At 51.2% G+C, this 21,982-nt stretch overlaps 1 protein-coding gene across 1 annotated transcript; it reads right to left on the bottom strand.

Moving 5' to 3' along the window:
• Positions 1 to 1,549: 1,549 nt before the first annotated feature.
• On the bottom strand, positions 1,550 to 17,570 carry DBH (dopamine beta-hydroxylase). Its single transcript, XM_063316016.1, has 12 exons — positions 17,226 to 17,570; positions 15,505 to 15,651; positions 14,056 to 14,316; positions 13,333 to 13,509; positions 12,997 to 13,099; positions 9,940 to 10,106; positions 8,794 to 8,937; positions 7,362 to 7,400; positions 6,392 to 6,451; positions 4,735 to 4,862; positions 3,095 to 3,254; positions 1,550 to 1,685 (listed from the first exon to the last, which is right to left on the bottom strand). Exons 1-12 carry the CDS (start codon positions 17,568 to 17,570, stop codon positions 1,563 to 1,565), a joined length of 1,854 nt encoding a protein of 617 aa, XP_063172086.1. The 3' UTR covers positions 1,550 to 1,562.
• Between the last annotated feature and the right edge of the window lie 4,412 nt (positions 17,571 to 21,982).

Below are 21,982 nucleotides of genomic sequence, written 5' to 3'. Positions count from 1 at the left end.
AAAAGCTCCAGCTTATGCAACTCTCCCTCCTCCATCCTTTTCCATACCACAACAGACCAGGCAATCAACCCCACAGAAAGGCTAAAACTACTTTGACTGAGACTGGCTCTAATGATAAAACCTTGCGCCTCCTCCCCCTTTTTCTTTGCCAGTGAATCAGGACGGCATCTGTCTGAGTTGCTTCTCAATGTTAATTTATTTGTTTGCTTGTTCGTTTATTAAATTTATTTTACATAGACACCCATTTCTTACCATTATCTCATTCCTGGACTTAAAAAATGCTTCAGCCCCCTTTGCCTAGGGAACAGTTCTTGCATATGTCCACCGAGGCCGTCTTCCTGACTCTCAAGCCCTAAGAGCTTCCATGGCTGGGGACAGACTTGAACCTGGGTCGCTCAGCTCCTTACCCAACATCTTAACTACGGTGCCAGTTGTCCAGTTGTTTGGGGGATTGTGCTCCAGGTTTCCCGTGGTTCCTGCCTCGCAGCCGCAGGAAACTGTTTCTGATACTCAGCAACTGGTGGGGTGAAGGGAGGAGAAAGGCTGCTCCCTGCACGTTGTCAAAGACGGACACTGAGAGGTCATTATCTCAGTGTGAGCTGGTGAGACCTTCTGCGGAGCCAAAGTGAGATCTTCTGGCATTTGTGCAGAATCAAGCATGGCAGCGGCACTGCCGGTCCAGCCCCCTCCCCCCAGCCAATCCACTTTCAGCACAGGGAAACCAGGTTGCCTGACGCTACCGCTAAACAAATGTTGGCTAGCCAAAACCTACAGTTTCTTTAAGACTGGCTACCTAAAGCTTCAGGGCAGAGACTAGTGGCTGGAAGAAAGATGAGTTTGGCAGGATCTGGCAGCTTGTGGCCAGAGCAAGGGATTACGGCTGACCAGGGACCCCAGGGCGATGGGAGGGTGGTCAGAAGCAATCAGGCTTACTTGGGCTGCGTCCAAAATTTATTTTTCAGCTCTAGAAAGTGCTTGCCAGTTTGCATGTGGTTTCAGTTATCTGGATCACTAAAATAATGGACATTTAACAGCTGAAGACCCCTTTATCACTGCCTTTATTGGAATGTGCTTCTGGAGCCAGTTGTGATGGGAAAGCGAAGTGTAAAAGTAACAGAGAAAGGGTAAGATTGTCTGGGGCCAAGGCACTCCTAGGTGCATGAGAGAATTCTGTTGAGCAGGGAGGGGGAGCTGCCAAGAACATGTTCCACTGCCTGGAGGCAGGCTGGAAGGTCCAAACAGCACGGATCAGGAACGAGGGACTGCCATCCATGGCCTGGGGGACGGATGTGCATGCGCCAACCACAGCATCTACGGCGGGAGCGTGATTCCCATTCCTTACAGGGTGCTGCAGACCTCGCCAATTATTTCCAAGGCAGGAACCCAGACGCATCAGCTGCCAGGCCTGAAGATCCGGGTGACTGCAGATGCAGAGCCCTTGGCTACCAGGGCGCCTGGTGACCCTCTCCTCTGCTTGCCAGCCAAAGCCTTCCAGGTCTGAAGCACCAGCTGAGCAGCTCGGGGAGGGAGTGACGAAAGCTGCCCCCAGCGGAGCCTTGACCTCACTGAGCCTTTGCCAGCTTGAGGCGGGTGGGGGCCGCGGGGTGACGGTCTTCACAGTGGGAAGGGGCTGGCGTGGGCAGTGCTCTGGTGATCTTCGGCAAGGGCTGCGTTTCCCATTCGCCCTAGAGAGAGAAGGGAGGCTTTCTGAAGGGCCTGGAGCATAGATGTCGGCCATCTACAAGGGCGTGTAGGGACCACCCCCGCCACCCCCGCCCTGGCATGGCTTGGAAGGAAAAGATGGAACAAATCAGGCTCTGCTCTGTGCAGCTGCAGGTTCAGAAGGACCCTAATCCTGCCCCGGTCCCTGGAGCCTGAAGATGCTCATTAGGAGAATCACGGCCATGGGAACCTGCATCTTGCAACCAGCCCAGGACAAGTTACATCTCCTTATTTTTTCTCTCTAAAGTCTATCTTATTCCAACAACAAATGTGCAAAGATTCAGTTTCTATAAATTCTATATTTTTGTGGGGCTAATGCTGGAGGAGAAGGCTATATCTACACCACCTTGAGCTCACAAAAGGAAGACATAATTTGAAGCCTCATTCATTTCTTATTCAGCCTTCTTATTCCTGCTGTTTGCATTCCCCGCTCACTGCTTTTTGCAGGAGAGCTTCGGTTGCTTTTCTGCTTCCAACTTTCAACTGCCTGAATTCTCAGAGCCTTCTATTTTGCAAGAGTGCTATGCCCCGTCCCAAGGAAGCTCGGCTAATCGTGGATCCGCAGCAAGGACAAGTTGGAAGGTGAAGTGGTGGGGGGGGGAGCTTTTTGCGTTGCTGGCCAAAGCCCCCCTCCCCAGGGGCTGGGCAGCTGTTAGCCTGGCTGATCCCCCTTTCCAAGTTGGTCTCATAGAGACACCTGGCAGTGCAGGGGGGCACTGGGGGAGGGGAGCCTAGTTTGAAGGATGCAGCCCTTCCCCCCTTGCCCCAGAGGAAGGGCCCAGGACCTGGAGGCGAACGGTCTGCTGTTACTGCGGCTTTTGCCAAAGAAAGAAGGACGCTGGGAGGATTGTGCATCCTCCATTGGCCACTGAGGGCTGGGCCAGGCATTTGCCAGGTTCATGAATGCTTGCTTCCCCGAAGTAAAAGCTCTCTCTGCACAAAGCTCCCTCAGTCTATCTTTTTGAGATTTGGGAAGAATATCCCTTCTCTAAAGAAAATTGTGTGTGTGTGTGTGTGTGTGTGTACACACACACACACACACTTCTGTTCAATATCAATAGAGTTACAGGGATTTTTAAAATTCCAGATTTAAAGGAGCCTCGTTTTAATCTGCTGAATGTCCCACTCTGACCCCAAGCAGTGCCCGAGACTTTCTGTTTGCAAGCACAACAGTGACAGTTTCTCCCCCAATAATCAGGGGCCCAAACTAGCCTTGTCCCAGTTCAAAGGGCAGCTCCAATCAATGCCTAGCAGGCTTGCTTCTGAGGGGCCAGATTTAACCCCCAGCCCAGCCCTGTGAGCAGCGGAGCCCCGAAGGAAGTCCAGATGGGCAAGAGTTCCCCCACATCGTTTCCTGACATGCTATTCCTACCGGAAAACGGACGGCCGAGGATTTATTGCAATGCATAGAAATTGGAGCGAAGTCATAGAGGGCTTTCAGGACGTCTCTACTGAAAGTGTTCCAGGGGACAGAAGAAAACTGCTTTGTGACTGAGGTGTCCGGGCATGTGCAGATGTCTTCATCGTTGAATCTACCAGAGGAGAAATGCTGGGCATCAGAAATGGGAAAGTGGGTGGAAAAAACAAGTCTTAACAACAGTAGCAAAGAATATACAGCACACAGGAAAATTTTATAAATGCTCTGCGACTTTCAGTGCATTTCAGGATGCATGTTTCTCAGTGGCATGGGAGGAGATAAGAAACCGTTTTTCGAAGTACCTATTTTGCTACTCACTCAAATTAAATGTAACATGCAAAGAAGAAGAGGAGGAGGAAGAGGAAGAGGAAGAGGAGGTATGTATTAATGAAAAATCACATTTAAGGTACACTATGAAAACAGAGTGAGGCAAAACACAAGGTTACATTACATGTACATTTGTCTATAGGGAGTTTTCAAGTATAAAGTAGATATTGGCCACAGTCCTCTCATGATTCATCTTCTGGCTGCTATTTCCAGTGAAATGCTGCGCAATTCCATTTTCTTCCTGCACCAACGGGCCCCAGTCAGAAGCACTGGGAATCCCCCTCGGCCGTGCACGCTAAGGTCAGAGGGGAGGAGGAAGCTCGGCAGCGGAGGAGGCCATGTGCTCCCGGGTTATCCACGGATGCTCCCCCACGCGTTGCCTCTTCCGGTGCTAGAAGAAGGAGCCAAACTGGTCCTCAGTGGCCAATGGAGGATGCACAATCCTCCCAGCGTCCTTCTTTCTTTGGCAAAAGCCGGTGGTGGGGATCATGCCGGGTTCCAGATCTGAGATATGCCCGAAGGCCTGCCATCCTATGTCTTGCCTGGCTCCTCAAGTACCATGCGTTATTATTATTATTTACTAGTTTGTAATCGGATCTACTTTTAATGATCTTCATATTTGTATGATTATACATCTCATCCTACTATATAAAATTCTGTATTGAATGTTCAGGAAACCGTTCTGCTGTTTAACAACTCTCTCGGAAGGTCACACAGCCATAAATCCAACTGGGGTTACCATTTTAGAAGTCTTATGCAAATGTTGCTGTGCTGAAGGTTGCCCTTTTTCGCCTGCTTTTAAATTTGCCCCCTTCCTTCTCTAGCAACCCGGGATACATTTTTTGAAACCTTAAGGGGTCCCAAACGGGGTCTCTGGTGCCAAGGTTGCTTTCCAACAGCCTGTCCACAAATGAGGCTCTGGATTTCCTGGTGACCCTCTTTGGGGCTTTGACCACCTTGGACGCTCCAGTGGGAGAGAAGAGGCCAAGCACAGACGCTGTCCCCGACCAGCCAGCTGTCAGGAGGATGAGGAGGGTCCCTGGCCTTTGCGTGGCCTTCCCAGGGATACGGCCTGGGCCAGCTGCTTCTCCAGGGCCAGCTGCTTCTCCTGCACAATCCTCCCAGCTTCCTTCTTTCTTTGGCAAAAGCTGCAGTAACAGCAGACCGTTCGCCTTGACAACTTTATTACCACCTGCTCTGAATGTCTAACTGCTGAGACGGATTTGGATGCAACGTGGCAGCCCCTGCCATTCCTGGCATCGCATTACCTGTTCAGAAGCGTAAAATAGCGGTGCAGGTACCCCCGGTCGACAGCACTTTTACACAGCTCCAGTTCTGTTTGGGGGTAGTAATGGACATAGTTCACACACATTTCTTCCATAATTCCAAAGCCACCCTGCAAGTTGGAGAAACAGGAATGGAAGCTCCTTAGCATTTCCACAGCTGAAAGCCCTCCCATCCATCCCCTTCGGCTCAGCCTCGCCTGAGCCACGTTTCAACCAACACCAAGGACCGGGGCCACAAATCACTGCTAAATGTGATCAGCTGATGCAAATTCTGTCCTGGCTTGAATAACCATTTCTTACCTTGCAGATTTCCCCCCCCCCCTGGTTTTGCCAATAATGGGGAAAAGCTCTGGCCAACTGGAGGACTGAAGCCCACTCCCAGCCCCTGGCAGTGCTGCCTTCCCCTCGGCTTCTGAGCTTCCAGGCTCCTTCCTGGTATATTCCCAGGAGAGCATCTGAGTTTTGGCAGGACTGCAGCAGACTCCCTGGCCTTGGACTCCCCAGCAGCCATCGGGTACTGATCCGGCCAGTTCCAGGATCCCTGCCACCTTGCCAGGGCTGCTGGCCCTGCAAGCGACTGCAGTCCCACAGAAGTCTCCATGCCTCGGCTTTCATCCTGCTCTGCTTCGGAACACGAGTGCAAGAGATGCAGCCTAGCTTAGCACAGAGGAGGTCATTAGTGGCCCATTTCCCAGGCACTCATCAGCCTTTGGGGGAGGGAGCTCATGTGAAGTAAATATTGACTATTTATAATCTTCTTGTGCTGCTTCAATCTCATAGCACTCTAATATGAAGTAGCACCATGACAAAAAGCCAAATGCTGTTTGAGGTATTATTTCTTAATTCTGCTTTATTCCACCTGGACAAGACTTTACCTGCATGAGTCCTGCTTCCAGTTCTGGGCACCATACTTTGCAAATCATAACGGGCTGGAAAGGACTGTGGGGATCATCTTTTCCAACCCCAGCCTGCCCAGGAAGGCAGAGAGAGCCCACTGCCTCCAGAGGCAGCCTTGCCCACATGGAGCAGCTTGGATATTCTTTCTGGGGCCAGATGAATCCAAGAAGGGTTCAAGCGAATTCATATACTTTCAGAGAAGGACAGTAAGGAGAACCGAAAGACCGAAGGAATGGAGCAGAGGAGAGGAGAGGAGATAGGAAGGAAAAGAATACAGGTAGCCCTCACTTAACAACGCTAATTGGGACCGGAAACTCTGTTGTTAAGTGATGTGGTCGTAAGTCGAAAAACCATGTGACCATGCCGCTTAGTGATGGCGGTTCCCTATCGTTCCGGAGTAGTGACCGGGAATAACAGATTTAAGGGCTCCAGAGGCTGAACATCCAAGTGAATGTTAGAAAAAGCCCCTAATAGGAAGACCAGTGGGAGAGTGGAGGCGGCCTCCAGTGGCCTCAAGGCCATAAGGCTCCCTTTGGTCTCCAGCTCTGACTTCAGGAACCCCTGCAGTCTTGGGGCAGCATTTCAGAGGTAGCCAAGCCCAGAATACGTGTCACACGGAAAAGCCGATTACTGAAACGGAGTTCCAAAAATGCAGGTGATGATCAGAAAATTGCCTTTATAGGCAAAATAAACATCTGAGACTGCAGATTCCTTCCAAATGCCAGAGAGAAACCCAACTCACCACTGTTGTCTCATTCCTGTCTTCTGTGTTGTACATGCAGGTGGTCCTCAGCACGTCGCCCTGTTCACAGAAATCGTGCCTGGTTCAGAAACAGGAGGGCAGGGCTTCCTGGAGAGGAGGGCTGGAGCAGCAGCATCTGGGTGGAAGCAGCCCCCCCCCCCCGTTTCTGTGCTGCCGATTGTGCATTGCTGCTGCTGCTGCTGCTGCTAGGAGAGCTGTCCTTGTGGGTCTCCCCCAGACCCCACAAGGGCCCCCAGCTGCCTCCAGCGCACCAGCCACAAGACAGAGGAAGGAATGGCCTGCGCAAGCCCAGGACCCGTGCCTGGGGCACCTCACCTCAGCTGCCCTCAGGGCTCAAATACACAGGGGTGTCAGGTAGCCAAAGCCTCCAGCGAGGCTTCAGGTGGGCTGGGGAGGGAGCTCTGCCTGGCTGGGCAGGGTGGGAGGAAAACTGGACAACTCCCTGCAGCTGCAGCATTTCCCTTTGGTGTTCTCTCCCTGGCTGCTCTGGTTCCGGGACACCCTGGAGGGACCCCGCCTGTGCCACCCTTCCCTGCCCCCGCACCCTCCTCCATGCGTGAGTGGCCAGAGCAGGAGGCGAAGGGTGCATGGGCTGAAGGCAGAGGGACCTGATTTGCCTGCCTGACAACCTGAATATACAGATCCTGCATCGCATACCCCCAATGCCTGTTGGCTGGCCTGGGGGTCCTGCATGCAGGGAAGGCTGGCTCTCCCACCCAGCACACTCCCTCCCCACATTTATTTCTCGGGCATGGGGAGACTGCCTGCCCTTTGCACAATGGGGAGGGGATCATGCAGTCTAGTGGGGAAAGGGGTAACCCTGGTTAAATTTCACAGCAGCATCAGAGAGGAGGAACCCATTTTGGTTCAATCATTAGGCTAATTTGTCTCCAGGAAAGAATAGATGTTCCGAATGTCCATTTCTGAAGTACCGCAGGAGTGGACTTACCGGGTAGACGGTCACGACTTTCTTCAGCATGCGGATCTCCTAAAGTAAGCAAAGCGGGAGCCAGGAAGGGCGTGTTGGCAAAGAAAGGGCCAGCAGGGAGTGGGAGGGCAGGGAAGCCGCTGCTTATTTCCAAATGTACCCCTATCATTTATTTATTCTCAACATATTAATCAGATTGATATCCCGGCACAATCATAGAAGACTCTCAACCGCTCACAAGCATAAATAAATAAAGCACACAAATCTTCCCATGCGTGGCACCAGACCACAAAGCCCTCTGGGAAAGCTCTGCCTTCAACCTTCTCCAGAGGACAGATCACGGTGGAGGCCAGGGACCATCAGCTGGAGGCCATCCCACAGTGCAGCCCCGTCAAGGAAGATGCTTCTGGGCAGTGGCTGTGAGCAGCAGTGACTGCCAGCTCCAGCCTCCTGGGGCAGCTCAGACTGATGGGCCCCAGGGGCTCCTGGGAGGCCTCACAGAACGGACCCTGTCACACCCAAGTGGCAAACGGAGCAAAACAGAAACCCACATCCAACCTCAGCACAAAACCTTCATGAACTAATACCCAAAAGCTGCTCCTCTACGACAAAGAGATGAGAGCCTCTGCTTTGGGAAAAGGGGCAGGTCCATAATATAAGAGCATGACCTGCTCAACTCTGGGGACCCCTAGACCAGGCAGTGGGGCTGGGCATCACTCCAGCCAACACGGAGACAACGGCCCCAGATGTGGGTCTGATATATCAAAGAGCAGCTTGCAAAGAAGCTGTGGGAACTGCGGCCTTTAGCTTTTGATGCTAGCGTATAATTTTGGTTTAACAGGGAGCAAATATTAACTGGGGAGACTTCACAAGCCCAGCCTTGTTTCTGTGGCTGTTCCAATGCAATATGCTTTTCTTTTTCCAATGAGGAAAGGCCAACCCTCCTTTGCCACATTGCTCCCCACCCTCCTGCCCCATCATTTCTGCCTTTGCTCCCAGGCCCCTTGTGTCCTGACTTTTCTCCTTCTCAGCTCAGAAGCTGTTTGGAAGAATGAGGGATTCCCCCACCCCTTGCAGGATGAAAGGTAAGAAGGAGGAAACATTTCAGCCCCTCCAGAAATGCCGAAGGAGAGCCCAGTTACACTGCAGCCCTTGTTGAGCACCCATCTTCCTCCTTGCCTGCCTCCCGCTCCACCCTGGCCCCAACGGGAGTGAGAGAGGGACACCTGCAGAGTAGATTCCCTGGGACCCCGATGGGATAGATCTGTGCTCAGGGCCTCTGGATGGGTGGGGGGCTTTTCCACAGCAGAGCAGCTGTTTTCCCTTTGGGATAGCTGGGCCCTCCTGCTGCTACTGAGGATTTACATGCTCTCAGTTATGAGTTATTATGTATGACATTTCCTCCAGTGAGGGTGAGATCCAAGGTCCTTTCCCTGGCTGGCCACCTGTGTACCTGGAAGTGGGGGCTGTAGTGCCTGTCCCTGTTGACGATTTCCTGCTCTCTCCCTTCCCGGTACAGCGTGGTCACCACACTCCTTCCGGCCAGGTGGGTGTGGAGCTGAGAAGCAAAGATGTGAATCCCAGCAGGTGGCAAAGCCTGCAAAGAGGAGGAAGAGGAGGAGGAGGAGGAGGAGGAGGGGAAGATAAGCACATTCCTTCGCAGAACATTCAGTGGAAGGCGACCAAGGTGGGACCCCGCAAAGAGAACATATCTTTTGTTTAGGACCCTCCGAAGTGACACAGCCACAGAAAGAAGGGGCGTTGCAGAAGTTCCTTCCGAGAAGCTCCGTCCCTTGTCTGAGAGGTCCCTGCCCACCGCCAAACCCGGGCAACTACTTTGGCAGCTGGGCGGAAAGAAGCAGCTACCTGCTTCTCAGGAGTGCCCTTTGGAAAACTTTAGGCTGGCCCAATTTGCTTGTAATCTGCTGGATGCGATCCAGGATCACAAATAAAGTTTAAGCGCCGGAGCCGTATGATTGTATCGGCTCATTGGCTGTATTAGAGTGTGAAACAGCCACCGTTTCCTAGGCAGCACATAAACCCCATTGCATGGATGGTAGGCTGCATCTGACTGTATTTATTGCACAACTGATATGCAATATCATTTTCAGAGCAACTGTAAGCTGAGACTTGGGCAACCAAATGTGGTTCCTGCCATCTCTGCAACGGGGCAGATGGGCGTTCCTCTTCAAATGTCCCCTGCTGTTCCCAGATGAGCAACTGGGTGGACCTCGGTTGCTCAGGGTGGGATGTCACCTGCTGCTTGTGAGGAGGCCACAGGAGGACTGGGAAAGGAGTGGGCTGACTCCTCTGCTCTTGACCAGGGTTTCCATGTAAATTTACCTGGTTGTTTTTAACCTGATTATGGTATCAGGGAATTTGGACACCATTCAGAGTCAGTCTGATGGAGGCACATATAAGCTAAAGAATGAGAAAAAGGAGGAAGGAGGTGGGGAGAGACGTTCACTTGAAGAGCTGGAGGCCATGATACCCCCCCCCCCAGTCGCCAGTCCGAACATCAGTTGATCCACTTTAAAATAGAGAAGGGATGCCCCCCACTACATGGCTCTGCGAGGGTTAAGTGCACCAGAGGCCTCACCAGCTGAGTGCATTTATCTGTGCAGTATCCTGTGAGGTAGAAGTGGCTCTCGCCAGGGGGAACCGCCATCACCGGTGTGTAGACCAGGCCCAGTTCCATGATTCCAGCATCGTACTGCCGGAGGGATGCCGTGTAATGGAGTCGTATCCCTGAGGAGTCGCGGCGGCCTGGGGAGAGGCAAAGAGGTGAGTTGCACAAATCCCTCTTGTGGCACCTGTGCTGAAGAACATGCACTGCACATCCTGTGTCCTTTGTGCTGGGAGAAGGTAGGTGGAGAGGTCTCCTTGAAGCCTGCACTGCCTTACCTAGGAAAAGTAGAAAGTTGAGGGAGAGTCCCCCTCCACCCCCCAGTTAGAATTCTGCAACGAGAGCCTTTGCCAGGGCAAGCAGGACATCTAGCAGTCCTGGCAGCCTGGTCCCTCCAGGTCAGAGGAGGGAGGATCTTGGGCTGGCTCCAGGCTGGGGGCTGTGGGCAGGATGACCTCTGTGAGTACCTCAGCTCCTCCTCACCATTGCCTCTGGTTTTGTAAGTAGGTGATTAGAGTGCCAGGGGGGTCCATCAAGGCCCTTGAGTTGACCCTCCTGCTCTGTGCAGGAACCCAAATTAAAAATCCCTACTCCAATGTATCCAGGGAAGGGGAGCCCATCGACTTCCTTGGTCATTGGTCAGAGTGGTCTTGTGGCGAGGAAGCAATTATCCCCCTCTGCTCTGCCTTGGTCAGCCTGTCATGAGTGCCGTTGAGCTAAAGTCATCAGCGCAATGGCACACATGACAATGACAAGGAAATAAGTGAAGGGGCACAAGTTAAGTAGCCATCAACCCACAACGACTAACGGCTAACAAACAATAGCTAAACGGATCACGGAGCCACCCAAGCCATCAGCGGCAATACAACGGGGATCGCCCAGCTGAAAGCAATCAGCAGAAGAATGGAAACCTGAGGATGGGCGATCCTGGAAACCCTCAACCAACGGCAGGGCAACGCATGGGACAAAGGGGGGTGACGTGACCGTGAGCGAGGGGGCGCTGACCGGCGCGGGGTATTTAAACCCCGCACCGGCGCGCTCCTGTCACTCTCAGCTTTTTTCTACCAACGTTGTACCTGCCCTGAAATAAACCAGAACCTGATTTGCAAACCAGTGTCTGAACGTTATTCAGAGGTAGGCAGCGCATGACACAGCCCCACTTGGAATACTGTGTCCAATTCTGGGCATCACCATATAAAGAGATCAAACTGGAGCAACTTGAGAGCATAGGATCCCTCACTCCCAAGTACCCAATGGCTTCTTCCATTGTGCCGAAGAGAGGAGGTGCCACCTGATGTCCTTCTTCTGCTGCCCTGATGTACCTAAAAGGGTTCAGGCTGGAATAACCAAAGGCTGCTCCCAGACTAATTAGCCACAGATACAGAGATAGATTGATGGGCAGATTGTCGTCATTAAGGGCTCCGCGCTTTGATCACTGCCCTTTATTCATCTCTCTCTCCCTTAACTGTTTTTGATGCTTGATGACGTTTAATAAATAAACCAACATCAAGCTAAAATTTTTTGCTCACAAGAACTGAGAAGCATGTGTGCTTGTGCTGATGTACAAATGGGGATCAGCTGGGAGCACACTGGGTGCAAACTAAACTGGAAATCGCCCACAGGAAGTTCCCAGCACAGAGGAGGGCGAGCGACATGGATGGCGAGGAGATTGGAAGCCAAGTCTGCAGAAGAAACTGCAAGGGAAACGGGACAGCAGGCCTCAGGTGTCTGAAGGGGCGTCACCTGGAAGGGGGAGCAGACTGATTCCCTCTTGCTCCTGAGGGCAGGACCAGACTCAGCAGGCTGAGACCGACTTGGGCAAGTGCTATCGACCAGTGGAATCAACCACCTTGTGATATGCTGCCTTTGGCTTCACACAGAGGCTGGACGGCTGGTTGTCCGAAATGCTTCAGCAGATCCAGCCCTGGCAGTGTCAGGACTCTGGGTGCCTTCCAGCTCTGATCCTATGAAGCAGCCCGTGAGCTGGGGGCCAGGAATCAGCCGGGGGCTCTCCTGCAACATGGAGAGTGCTGCTGAGGCCGGGCCAGCAAGCCTTGGCTGTGGGGCTGGGAAGGAGGGGGCAATGGTCACATTCCCCCGGCCACTTTGCTGGGGGTCCCCAGAGCACCACCACTGCTTCTCAGGAGCCCCCTGGGCCTGCTGCCAGAGACGGGCTCCTGGGCTGGTTTCTCCTTCCTAAAGCCCAGCTCCTGGCTGGCTTCCCTGTGAGTCGGTTTGCGCTTTGGCTGAGGCCCGTCCAAGGTCTAAGAATAACAGAGGATGTTATTGGCAGAAAGAAGGGACTCAAAAGCCCCCATTCTCTAGAGCTGGGCTGCGTCCCAGCCCTCGGCATGAAATATGACTGAGGCACAGCACAGATGCTGCGCTTTTCTAGAATTACCCTCACAGAACCCAAGGAACAGGCAACTTCGAGTTTATGTAAATGCAGCCCCTCCGTGCTTCCTTTTTTAACCTGCCAGCTGTCGAAATACTGTGCAGGGGGGAGGGAATGTGCGTCTCCCAAGTTAGTTCAGTGGAGGCCTCCTTCCAGGCTACTGAAGGGGGACAGGGATGTGGGAGCTTTCTTCGGGTGGAGGGGTGCACAGTGACCCCTCTGGGAGTCTGGGCTCATCTGCGAAGCGACCGGCATGGCCCTTTCTCACCTGCAAGGCAGTCAGATGTTCCTTTCCTTCAATTCAAGCAGGAGGGTGGTGATCCTGACCTCATGAAAGGTGTTACCTGGCTGCGTACAGGCATGTGAGAGGCCCAGGAGCCTTGGCAGAGGAAGAGGCTGCCCATAAAATAAGTTGTGAGAAGGCTGCCTGCTCCTCCCTGTTGAGGCCACTCCTGAAGAAAGCCCTCTTGAGTTCCTCTGAGACCTCCTTCTCCTCTCTCCCCTTCCCGCCCCTCCTGCCCCCCCCCCGTTCTCCCTCTGCCCCCCCTTTTCTGCTGGCACAAAAGCATCACGACCGAACTCAGATTGCAAGCCCGGTTCTGCCCCGGACAGGTACCCCCACCGGCCCTGCTCACCTTGGAGCGCCAGGGGGTTGTGGTAGTGGACCTCCAGGCGCAAATATCTGGAGGAGCCGGCACCGCCAAAGGCCAGCCCTGCATCTTCCGGGTAGTAAAAGGCCTGGCAGGAGGAGAGAGGAAAGTATCTTGGTGATCCTTGGTGGAGCAGGACCTGGCCCGGTTTAGCGAAGTGTAGTCTGAGGACGGAAAAGCCAGGAAGGCTTTCCAAAGTCTCTCCTCCGGGCTGCCCCCCCCGCCCCTCCCCAGTTCTTGGTCAGGATTCCTGCCTGACCCTTTCGGCAACCACCGGCCTCAAGGAAGTCAAGCACAGGACGGAGCGGAAGCAAGGCTAACCTGCGCGCCCATCGCCCAGGCAGCCAAGACGTGTCGGCAGTAATTCAAGCGCTGCGGCTTCATCTTGGAGTCGCATGGGCCGCTATAATGAGGGAAGGCCTGGAACTGTGTGGAGCACTGGAAGACCTCCATGTGATGGACCAGGGCTTCGTTTCCTCCCGTGATCACTGCTTCGTACTACGGAAGGAAAGGGATAGGCGGTGATACGCCAGACGGTCTAGCATTGCTCTTTGCGGGACAAGCAAATTCCCCACTTCATTTTTTTTTAAAAGGCAGATGCTTTGGGACAGTTATAAATCCCCTCCAACAGTTGTGAGGCCACACTGGAAGCCCCTGTGGTTCTCTTTCGTTCTGAAAATTCACAAGAATGGAAAAAGGCATTCCATGACTGTGATGAGGGAACTTTCAAACTGAACTTTAACACAGACCTTTGCACCTTTTACTCTTTCTTTCTATTTTTTTATCTTTCTTTTAGTTTGTATTAGTTTTTACTATTGTAATTATCATCTTTATAATTATGAAGCAGCCTCCTGTGAAGACAATGATGAAGCAGGAATGGAACCAGCCAAGGAGAATCTTGGAGACTTTGGGCAGAGACCGGGTCAACAGGGTGGTAGCTGAGGAGGACAGAACAGAGGCCCATGATCTATGCAGCAAAGAGGAGACTCCTGGCTTCCCTAAGAGTGGATTTGGGGGCAGCAGGTGGGGAACAATCCTACTCACCATGATAATATGGTGCTTTTCAAAGCCGTCCGGAAGTTCAGTCATGTAGCACCAGTATGTGGTCTCCTGGTGGGGTATGGTCACATCAGGGACTCGGATCTCCATGGTCTTCAGGTCCCCAGTCAGTTGGGGAACCCTGATCTTGGGTTTCAGTAGTTGCACCCACTGCAGTCCCTTCCGGAGGAGAGCAGAAACATTGATGGCTTGGAGGGACGGAGTTGGTTTCTCCAAAATACCATAAATAAGATGCACAGTTCCATCCTGGAATTGAAGTCACCAAGCACTTAGTCAGTGAGCCACCCCTGCTAATGCCCCCAAGTAAAAGACTGGGTGCCCTGGTTTAGGTCAGTCATGGTGCTCTTGGTTGCTGACTGGAGGAAGCTCAGGAAGAAAGAAGTGGGCACTGTGTGTGTGGGACCTGAAGAGGCTTCCTTGGGTTGGAAGGATTAACCAGACCCAATGACTGAAAAGCTAATTTAAACAATGTAATAGCATTCTGTGTAACTCACACCATCATGGAAATAAGCACAATGCTAAAACAAATTCCAGTTACAGTCTAATCACCTTCAGGCTGCATCATAAACATGGAATGTAACATAGTAACTGTCAATTAAGCCACAGCACAATCAAATTACAAAGGACAGCCATCAGTCTGTTTTTTACTGCAAAGCTCCAGAAGGATGAAGCTGATAAACAACAGATTTCAATTACTATTCTAATTGCATGTTTCCCTAGAAGATCCTTAAATTTAGGTCCAACCAAAGGCAACTGTTTGGTCTTAACTGAAATTAAAAAATGCTGAACCCACATGAGAGCATGGAAATTACAACTTAAATTGTAAACTTTCAACAATGTTTTTAAATATAAAGAATGTAAATTAAAGAAAAATCTAGCAATGTCGCTGTTGAGATTTTTCTATAAACATTATGTCAGCTGCCCTTGAGACCCATTTGCAAGCTTAGCTTGCTTGGTGTTAACACTGGGGATATTTTTAGGTTTAGACTGTTTTGGGAACTCAGCCCCTTTGGTCTATTGATGGTATAATGTGGGAAGATTCAGATTAAGCTCCCTTCCTTCCTTCCTTCCTTCCTTCCTTCCTTCCTTCCTTCCTTCCTTCCTTCCTTCCTTCCTTCCTTCCTTCCTTCCTTCCTTTCCTTGTTTACTTTACAATATTTATAGCTTATCCCAATCCTAATGGACTCTGAGAAGGATACAAGAAGTCCCCCCACTTCACTAAAAATACATCAGCCACAAAACCCAGTAAATTTAAAAAATAATGTTAGTTCAAACTTGATGTTTTGATTTCCATTTACAAAACATAAAATTAGATGTTCCAAAACAAAGCATTTTGGGGAAATTCTGCCTCCCTGCATTATTCTAACACCCCAGATTTGGGGCAGCTCTTTCTCAAAATAGTTTATGACGCAGCAAGGTGGCCAGTGGTTCTACCTCGATAAGATAATCCTTTGGGTCACAGGTGACAAAAGGCCGCTTAAAGAGGAGGGAGAGACCTCCGCCAGTTCTCCGTGCCCCCAGGAGTTTGTAGTTCTGCTGGGGATCCATGTGCAGCTGTGCGTCTTGATCGCTCCAGGCATCCTGCAGGTGAAACAAGAGCCAACATGTCGCATTCAGAGAACAGAGACCAAGGCCACACTGCCGTCCAGGTAAGGGTTCCAGTGCTGGATTTAGACTTGGTGAGGCCCTAAGCTATATAAAGCTTGGAGGCCCCTTGTTAAAAGGTTACACCAGAAGGTCTCACTAAGATGTGCACCAAAGCAGGACCTTGGGTTGCCACAAAAAAATTGAAAACATATATATGCCCTTTAATTATTTAATAGCAAGGTATTTAAAGTGAAAAGTAGAAATTATTTTCAAATGAGTGCATTTACTGAATACATATTTATCATTTGGCTGGCTTAATCTCTCTCATAGATATAGTGAGTTCTGGGTGCTCTCTGGCTTGTAGGCGTTTCTTTGCCCGACTAGGCAACGTCTTCAGTGCGAGGGAGGGCTGGGTCTGCTCCCTGTTTGTATAGGGCAGCTTGCCCTGCCAGTGGGGGTGGGGGTGGGGTTTCTTCCTTGGTGGTTCCTTGATTGGGGTACTTTTCTGCTTGATGGTTTGTCTGGTGTTAATCCCTGCTTATCTGGGTTAGGCTGCTGGAGGGGATGTGTTCTGGTCTTTCTGGTTTCCTTCTTAGCTTTCTGTTGTCTCTTTTGTATGGTGTGTAAATATGGTTGAGGCAGTTTGGTGCCCTGCTAGCTGACCTCATCTCGGAGGCAAGCTGATAGGACTTGCTGACAACCCAGTTTTAGTGCCTCAAAACCTCCACACAGAACAAAATTAGAAGCCAAATATTGGCTAGTGTCTTTAGAAAAGTGGGGGGATTGGAAAATAGTCAGAAAAAAAAAGATCAACATTGCACAGCTTTCACTCAAGACTCACAAGCACAACACAATCCTCGGACCATGCTGACTTCTCAGGAAAGCAGATACAGGACAGTATCCTTATTGAAATGCAAGGCTGGTAAGAAGAATAATCCCTTACAGTGTGGGAACTGGATCCCATTTTCAGACCTGAAGGCATCTTGGATCCTGCAGGATCTTTTCTAGAGAAGGGCCACAGCTCAGGGGTGTGATTATCCCCTGGGGGTTCCCACACTCTGGAGCTCAGGTGAGCTCGCATGGGCCCCTGGGAGACGTAGCCCTCCTAGAGGGCGTTTCCCAAGCTTGGATGGCCTGCGCATAGCTCTCCACCGTGTAACAGAAAATGATCTGGATAGAATAAGAGGCAAAGGAATTAAATCAGTACAGGATGACTAAATCAAAACTGCCAAACTAAACCCAAGAATCTGGTTTCAAGTACAGTTTAAATAAGTAGCAATTAGCTAAACCAAGAATAAAACAACGATGAACATTAACATCAAGTGCATTCAGTGCAATCTATTAGCCTTATCAAAAGTGGACTGACATAGCAGGACTCCTCAAAGTCTGTTTCCTGGTGGCCGGCCCAGTTCCCACCACAGGCGCTCTCAATCAGTGAGTAACACTGAGGAATAAAAGCAATGCTCTACATTTCTTGGAAACGCCACCTGGACCCCCAAAGCTTTTCACATCAGGATCAACAGAGACCCTAATGCCAGAAAGTGGTCCTAGGGCCTGCACTTACATACCGCAAAATAGAACTGGAGCCCATCACTCCAAAGGACAGCGAGATCTGCCTTCTGAAAGCCTCCTCGGTCTGACATGCCAAAGAGAAACCCGTATTTCAGCTCCTTGGCCACAATCTGGAAATGCACCTCTTCCAGACTGTAGCTCACGTTCCAGGAGAGCTCCAGGAGGCCTTGAGGGTCCAGGGGCACTTTATATGGGAAGTCCTCCCTGGGCTCCGTGCCTTGGAGGGCAGCCACCAAGATGACCAGCAGGATGGCGAGCAGGGTGAAATACATGGATGCCGCTTCCTGGAGCCTGAGCGCCGGGCAGGCGGCTCCCCTTGGCCTCTTCCCGGAGCTCGGCATCCTTGAGACAGAAGGCAGGGCAGCCCTTGGCTCTTCCCCTTTATAAGCAGACCCTCCTGGCAACTGGATCGGTAATTCCCCTTAATTATATTTTGTGGATGGAAAATTGGATTGGGCCATTGAACGGTCCCTGTCCACCTGGCCCAAACACTTATCGCTTTCGGCTTCTCTCTAATTGCCTTTAATTGTTTGTGGACATCATCAATGGGAATTTAACTGGACTGGATAGGGTTTTTTCCCTTTTTAATGCCCTTTTAATGCTTTCTGAAAAGCTGGCCTGGAAGTTGGTTTGTCTGCAAACCCTGCGTGCGCTTTGTCTCCCTTTTTCTGCTGCTTTCTTCCTTCCCACAAAAGGGAGCCAGAGGTGGGACTTTCCGGGAGCAGCTGACAGGCCAGGAAGTCTCAACATGGTGTGCTGATAGCAACTAGAGGCTGTGATCTCCCCTCAAAACCCACCCCATGATTGGAGAGACCTGCCCTTAAGCTAAACCCTACAGGCCTCAGAATTCACAATAGCCTCTCTCCACTAGGAAGGGAAGGGAAGGGCAGCAGATGCAAAGTGTGTTACGTGCTACTTCCAGGCAGATGCAAATTTCTCATTGCCTCCAATGTTTGGCTCTTTTTCTTGCATGACATGCTTATCACACATCTAGAATACATGTGTGCAGGAGGGAGAGTTCGCCAAGAGGAAAGGTGAGCATCCCAGCCAGAGCTCAAAGGAGCATTTGGCAGCACCTTGACTTCAACTGAATGAAAAGAGTACGTAGCCAGAAGCATTCATTTCCAGCTAAGGGAGACAAAAGCTGGATCTTCTTGGGCTTGTCCTGCCCCGTTCCAGCAAGAATTAGCCCCTGGTGCATCTTGGTGGCAGCCCAGCCCTGGGCGCCTCTCCCTGCTAGGCCCTTGGAAGACAGGGTCAGTGTGGTGCAGAGCAGGGGCTGAAGGCATTCGCCTGAGGTCCACCCCAGAACGCTGGTTCTGGATGGACCCAAAGAGAGGAAGACACACACTCTCCTCTGCTGGCAGGGTGGCTTGTCTGGATGGGCTGGGCCTGTCCTGACTGCTTTGGCGTGTGAAAGATGTGAGGAGGAGGGGTGAGATCCAGATGGGGAGAACATCAGCAGGAACCCTGGGCCAACTGGAGGGCTCCCCTTCTACTCTTCAGTCTGGAGTTTAAGAGAAACATTTTGCAACGTGTTACCGTCCTGAGATTTCCTCCTCAGCCTTCACATTGCTTAGTCTTCTGCTGTCTGGGCCGCTGGGGTTCCAAGTCCAGCCATGCCTCTAGTTCTTTCAGCTGACTGGAGGCAGCAGAAGTCCTGGGCAGCAGAAGGCTTCCAAGCTCCAGCTCCTGGAGGTGTGATACCCACCATTAGGGCTGCCAGTTGAGGTGCTGCAGGAAGATGTAAGGACCAGGCAGTTCTGGAAATGTGAGTCTCTCCCTAGACAAACCCTCCTAGGCAAACATTTGGTGTGGCTGAGACAGAAGCAGAGCCCCCGAGGGAGAGGGATTCTGGCTGGCCATCGGTCCTCCTCTCTCTGCAGCAGCTCATTCAAGGCAGGATGGGCCCCAGTTTCGATCTCAGACCGCTGGTAAAACAGTTTCCCATTGGTCTGGTAAAACCCCGACTCTGCAACTGCCTGGCCTTGGAAAAGTAATCGTGATGCTCCTCACCTTGGTGGTTCCAAGCTGCTGTGAGGAGGAGGACAGGCAGGGGAAGACACAGTGGGAGTTTTCCTTCCCTGCCCCCCGCCCCAAGCTCTGAGCCTTGAGGCACTGGATGAAACTCCAGCAGTGCTGTGACTTGGCAGACTGTTGCCTTTCCACCTCCCCTTCAGCTTATCTCAAGAGAATATGCGTGCGTAAGCATCATCATCATCATCATCATCATCATCATCAAGAACCAACCAACTCCAGGATGACTCTGGGTGGCTACAAAAACAGAAGAAGGATTAGAGACAGCCTGAAGCACCCAGGCACGCACATCCCCGCCGAGAGGGCTCCCAAGCCCCTCCCACAAGGCCTGGGAGAACAGCCAAATTTTGAACAACTCCCAGAGATCTCTGGGGGGATACCCTCCCGCAAGACCATGACAGATGGCTTTAAAGGTGCAGTCCTGGAGGTACTTCCTGGGATCAAGACAGGATTAAGACTGCGATGCAAGACTGAAAAGTTATAAGAACAATTCCTAAAGTCTACAGGAAATGAAGCCATTGCAGAAGAAGCAAGTTGTAGAATCAGACCAAGTCCAAATTCTCGATTTTCCGATTTTTCAGCAGATGCCATTTGCTGCATAGCCTACCTTGTTCCAGGTAACAATGCCAAAGATGGAGTTCCTCTTCTGGGGGTCTCATTTCTCTCTATAGTCTGTTTACCTCTAGCCTTTTGCGTGTGGCCACCCTTCTTCCCAGCTGTTCTGATATATCTGGGCCTGAAAAACAAGCTGCTTCATTCTGAATCACATCACGGGACTTTGGAGATCATCTAGTCCAACCCCTGACCGGGGCAGGAATACCCTACATCAGCTCTGACCCACTAAAGTAATTCAAGGTCTGAAGTCACTGACTGTTGTTTATTCGTTCAGTTGCTTCCGACTCTTCGTGACTTCATGGGCCAGCCCACGCCAGAGCTTCCTGTCAGTCGTCAACACCCCCAGCTCCCCCAGGGATGGGTCCGTCACCTCTAGAATATCATCCATCCACCTTGCCCTTGGTCGGCCCCTCTTCCTTTTGCCCTCCACTCTCCCTAGCATCAGCATCTTCCCCAGGGTGTCCTGTCTTCTCATTATGTGGCCAAAGTATTTCAGTTTTGCCTTTAATGTCATTCCCTCAAGTGAGGTCACTGATAGTTTCACTGTAAGCTTGGCTTGGATGACATAGATGGTACAAATTCTGCTTCTCCTTCCCCTGCCTACATAGCTGGTGCCCACAGCCATCCTCTGGGTAAAGGGAGGGTGCATTCACCCAGCCTTCAGCCTTGGGATTTCCTGGTGATCTCCCATCCAAAAACTAACTGTGGCAGCCAAATTCCTGGGGATAAGTTCTAACTGCATTCAGGGTTAGGATTTCTTTGCTTTGCCTGGTGAATTTAGCCTCATATCTGGCCTTGGGAATCTCTCTGATCCAAAGCTAAAAAGAAATTCTGACATTATGGTGGCTGGTGTTGTGAGTAATACCTAGAGAACTGAAACACAGCAGGACAAACTCATTAACTCATATTTGCATTCAAAGAAGTAAAGGGCAAAGAAGCCACCAAACAACAACAACAACAGCAAAAACCGAACCCCAAACCAAGGACGATATCTAAGTCATGAGTCAGATTTTACTGGGACTGAAGTGCAGCTTGCCGTTAACTATGCCCTTACGAAGCATTCTTCCCCCATGGCAAATTTCCATGTGGTGGACCAGAGCTTCCTCTGTGGACTAGAGCAATGGCTGGGGAGTGTTTGGGGCAGCTGTTGCCTTACTGAGCCCAACCTGCAAAATCTGCTTCTCCTACATTTGTTTGCTTTGCTTGCTTCACTGCAGCATGTTCTTTGCTGACTTTCTAACCTCCAGAGGTTTTGGGGTTTTTTTTTATGTTGCTGAAACTACCTCCTCAGAAAGCATCTCTGTGTAGGAGAAGAAACCGAGACTGCCTAATAGCTGGATACTATAGTTTGGACAGCAGAAGCCCCAACAGGTCAGTCCATACTTCTCAAAGCAGGTGGGTCTGTGAAACCTGGTATTGCAGGATCTCTGTCAAGATGATGATGATGATGACGACGATGGGGCTGGTTTTTAGGACAGGCCATGGATGTTGTGGCAGGTTTGTGGAAGTGTTATCAGTCTGTGGATAGGGAGGATGCATTTTAGAAGATTGCTTACCTGCTGGATGGTGCAACAATGACCTGTGGTGCCTTGAGTGGGTGATGGAGCGATGTGCCAGTCGTATATTTCCTTGCCCTTCCTTGATCTTTCAGTGGTGTTGCTGATCACTGTATCCTTCTGGACCATCTTAGGGGGTTGGGCTGGGGGGGGGCACAGTTTTGCAGTGTTCTCCTCCTTCTTCCAAGGCTGGTTCCACTTAGGGTTGGTAAGGGAAGAGACAGCCAGCCCTAGACCCCTGATGTGTGGGGTGCCACAATTCTATCCCCACTCTTTTTTAGCATCTATACGAAACCACTGGGTGAGGTAATTCGCCAGCACAGGTTGAAGTGTCATCAGTATATATCTCTGCTCAAGGCTGTGCCACTGTGACTGTTACCCAGGGAGTGGCGGTGGTGAGGGTCTGGATGGGGAAGGACAGGCTGTGACTCAGCCATAGCAAAACAGACTGGCTACAGGCTTTTGGGTCCCCTGGATCTGAAGATTTTCCCCCAGACGGAATTGGTGTGCACCTGGGAATCCCCCTAGAGTTAGGGTTCGCTTTG

The sequence above is a fragment of the Candoia aspera genome, chromosome 16 (genome assembly GCF_035149785.1).
Source record: "Candoia aspera isolate rCanAsp1 chromosome 16, rCanAsp1.hap2, whole genome shotgun sequence".
NCBI classification, from domain to species: domain Eukaryota; kingdom Metazoa; phylum Chordata; class Lepidosauria; order Squamata; family Boidae; genus Candoia; species Candoia aspera.
The sequence above is the reverse complement of the archived record's forward strand: the minus strand, read 5'-3'. Positions and strand labels throughout refer to the sequence as shown.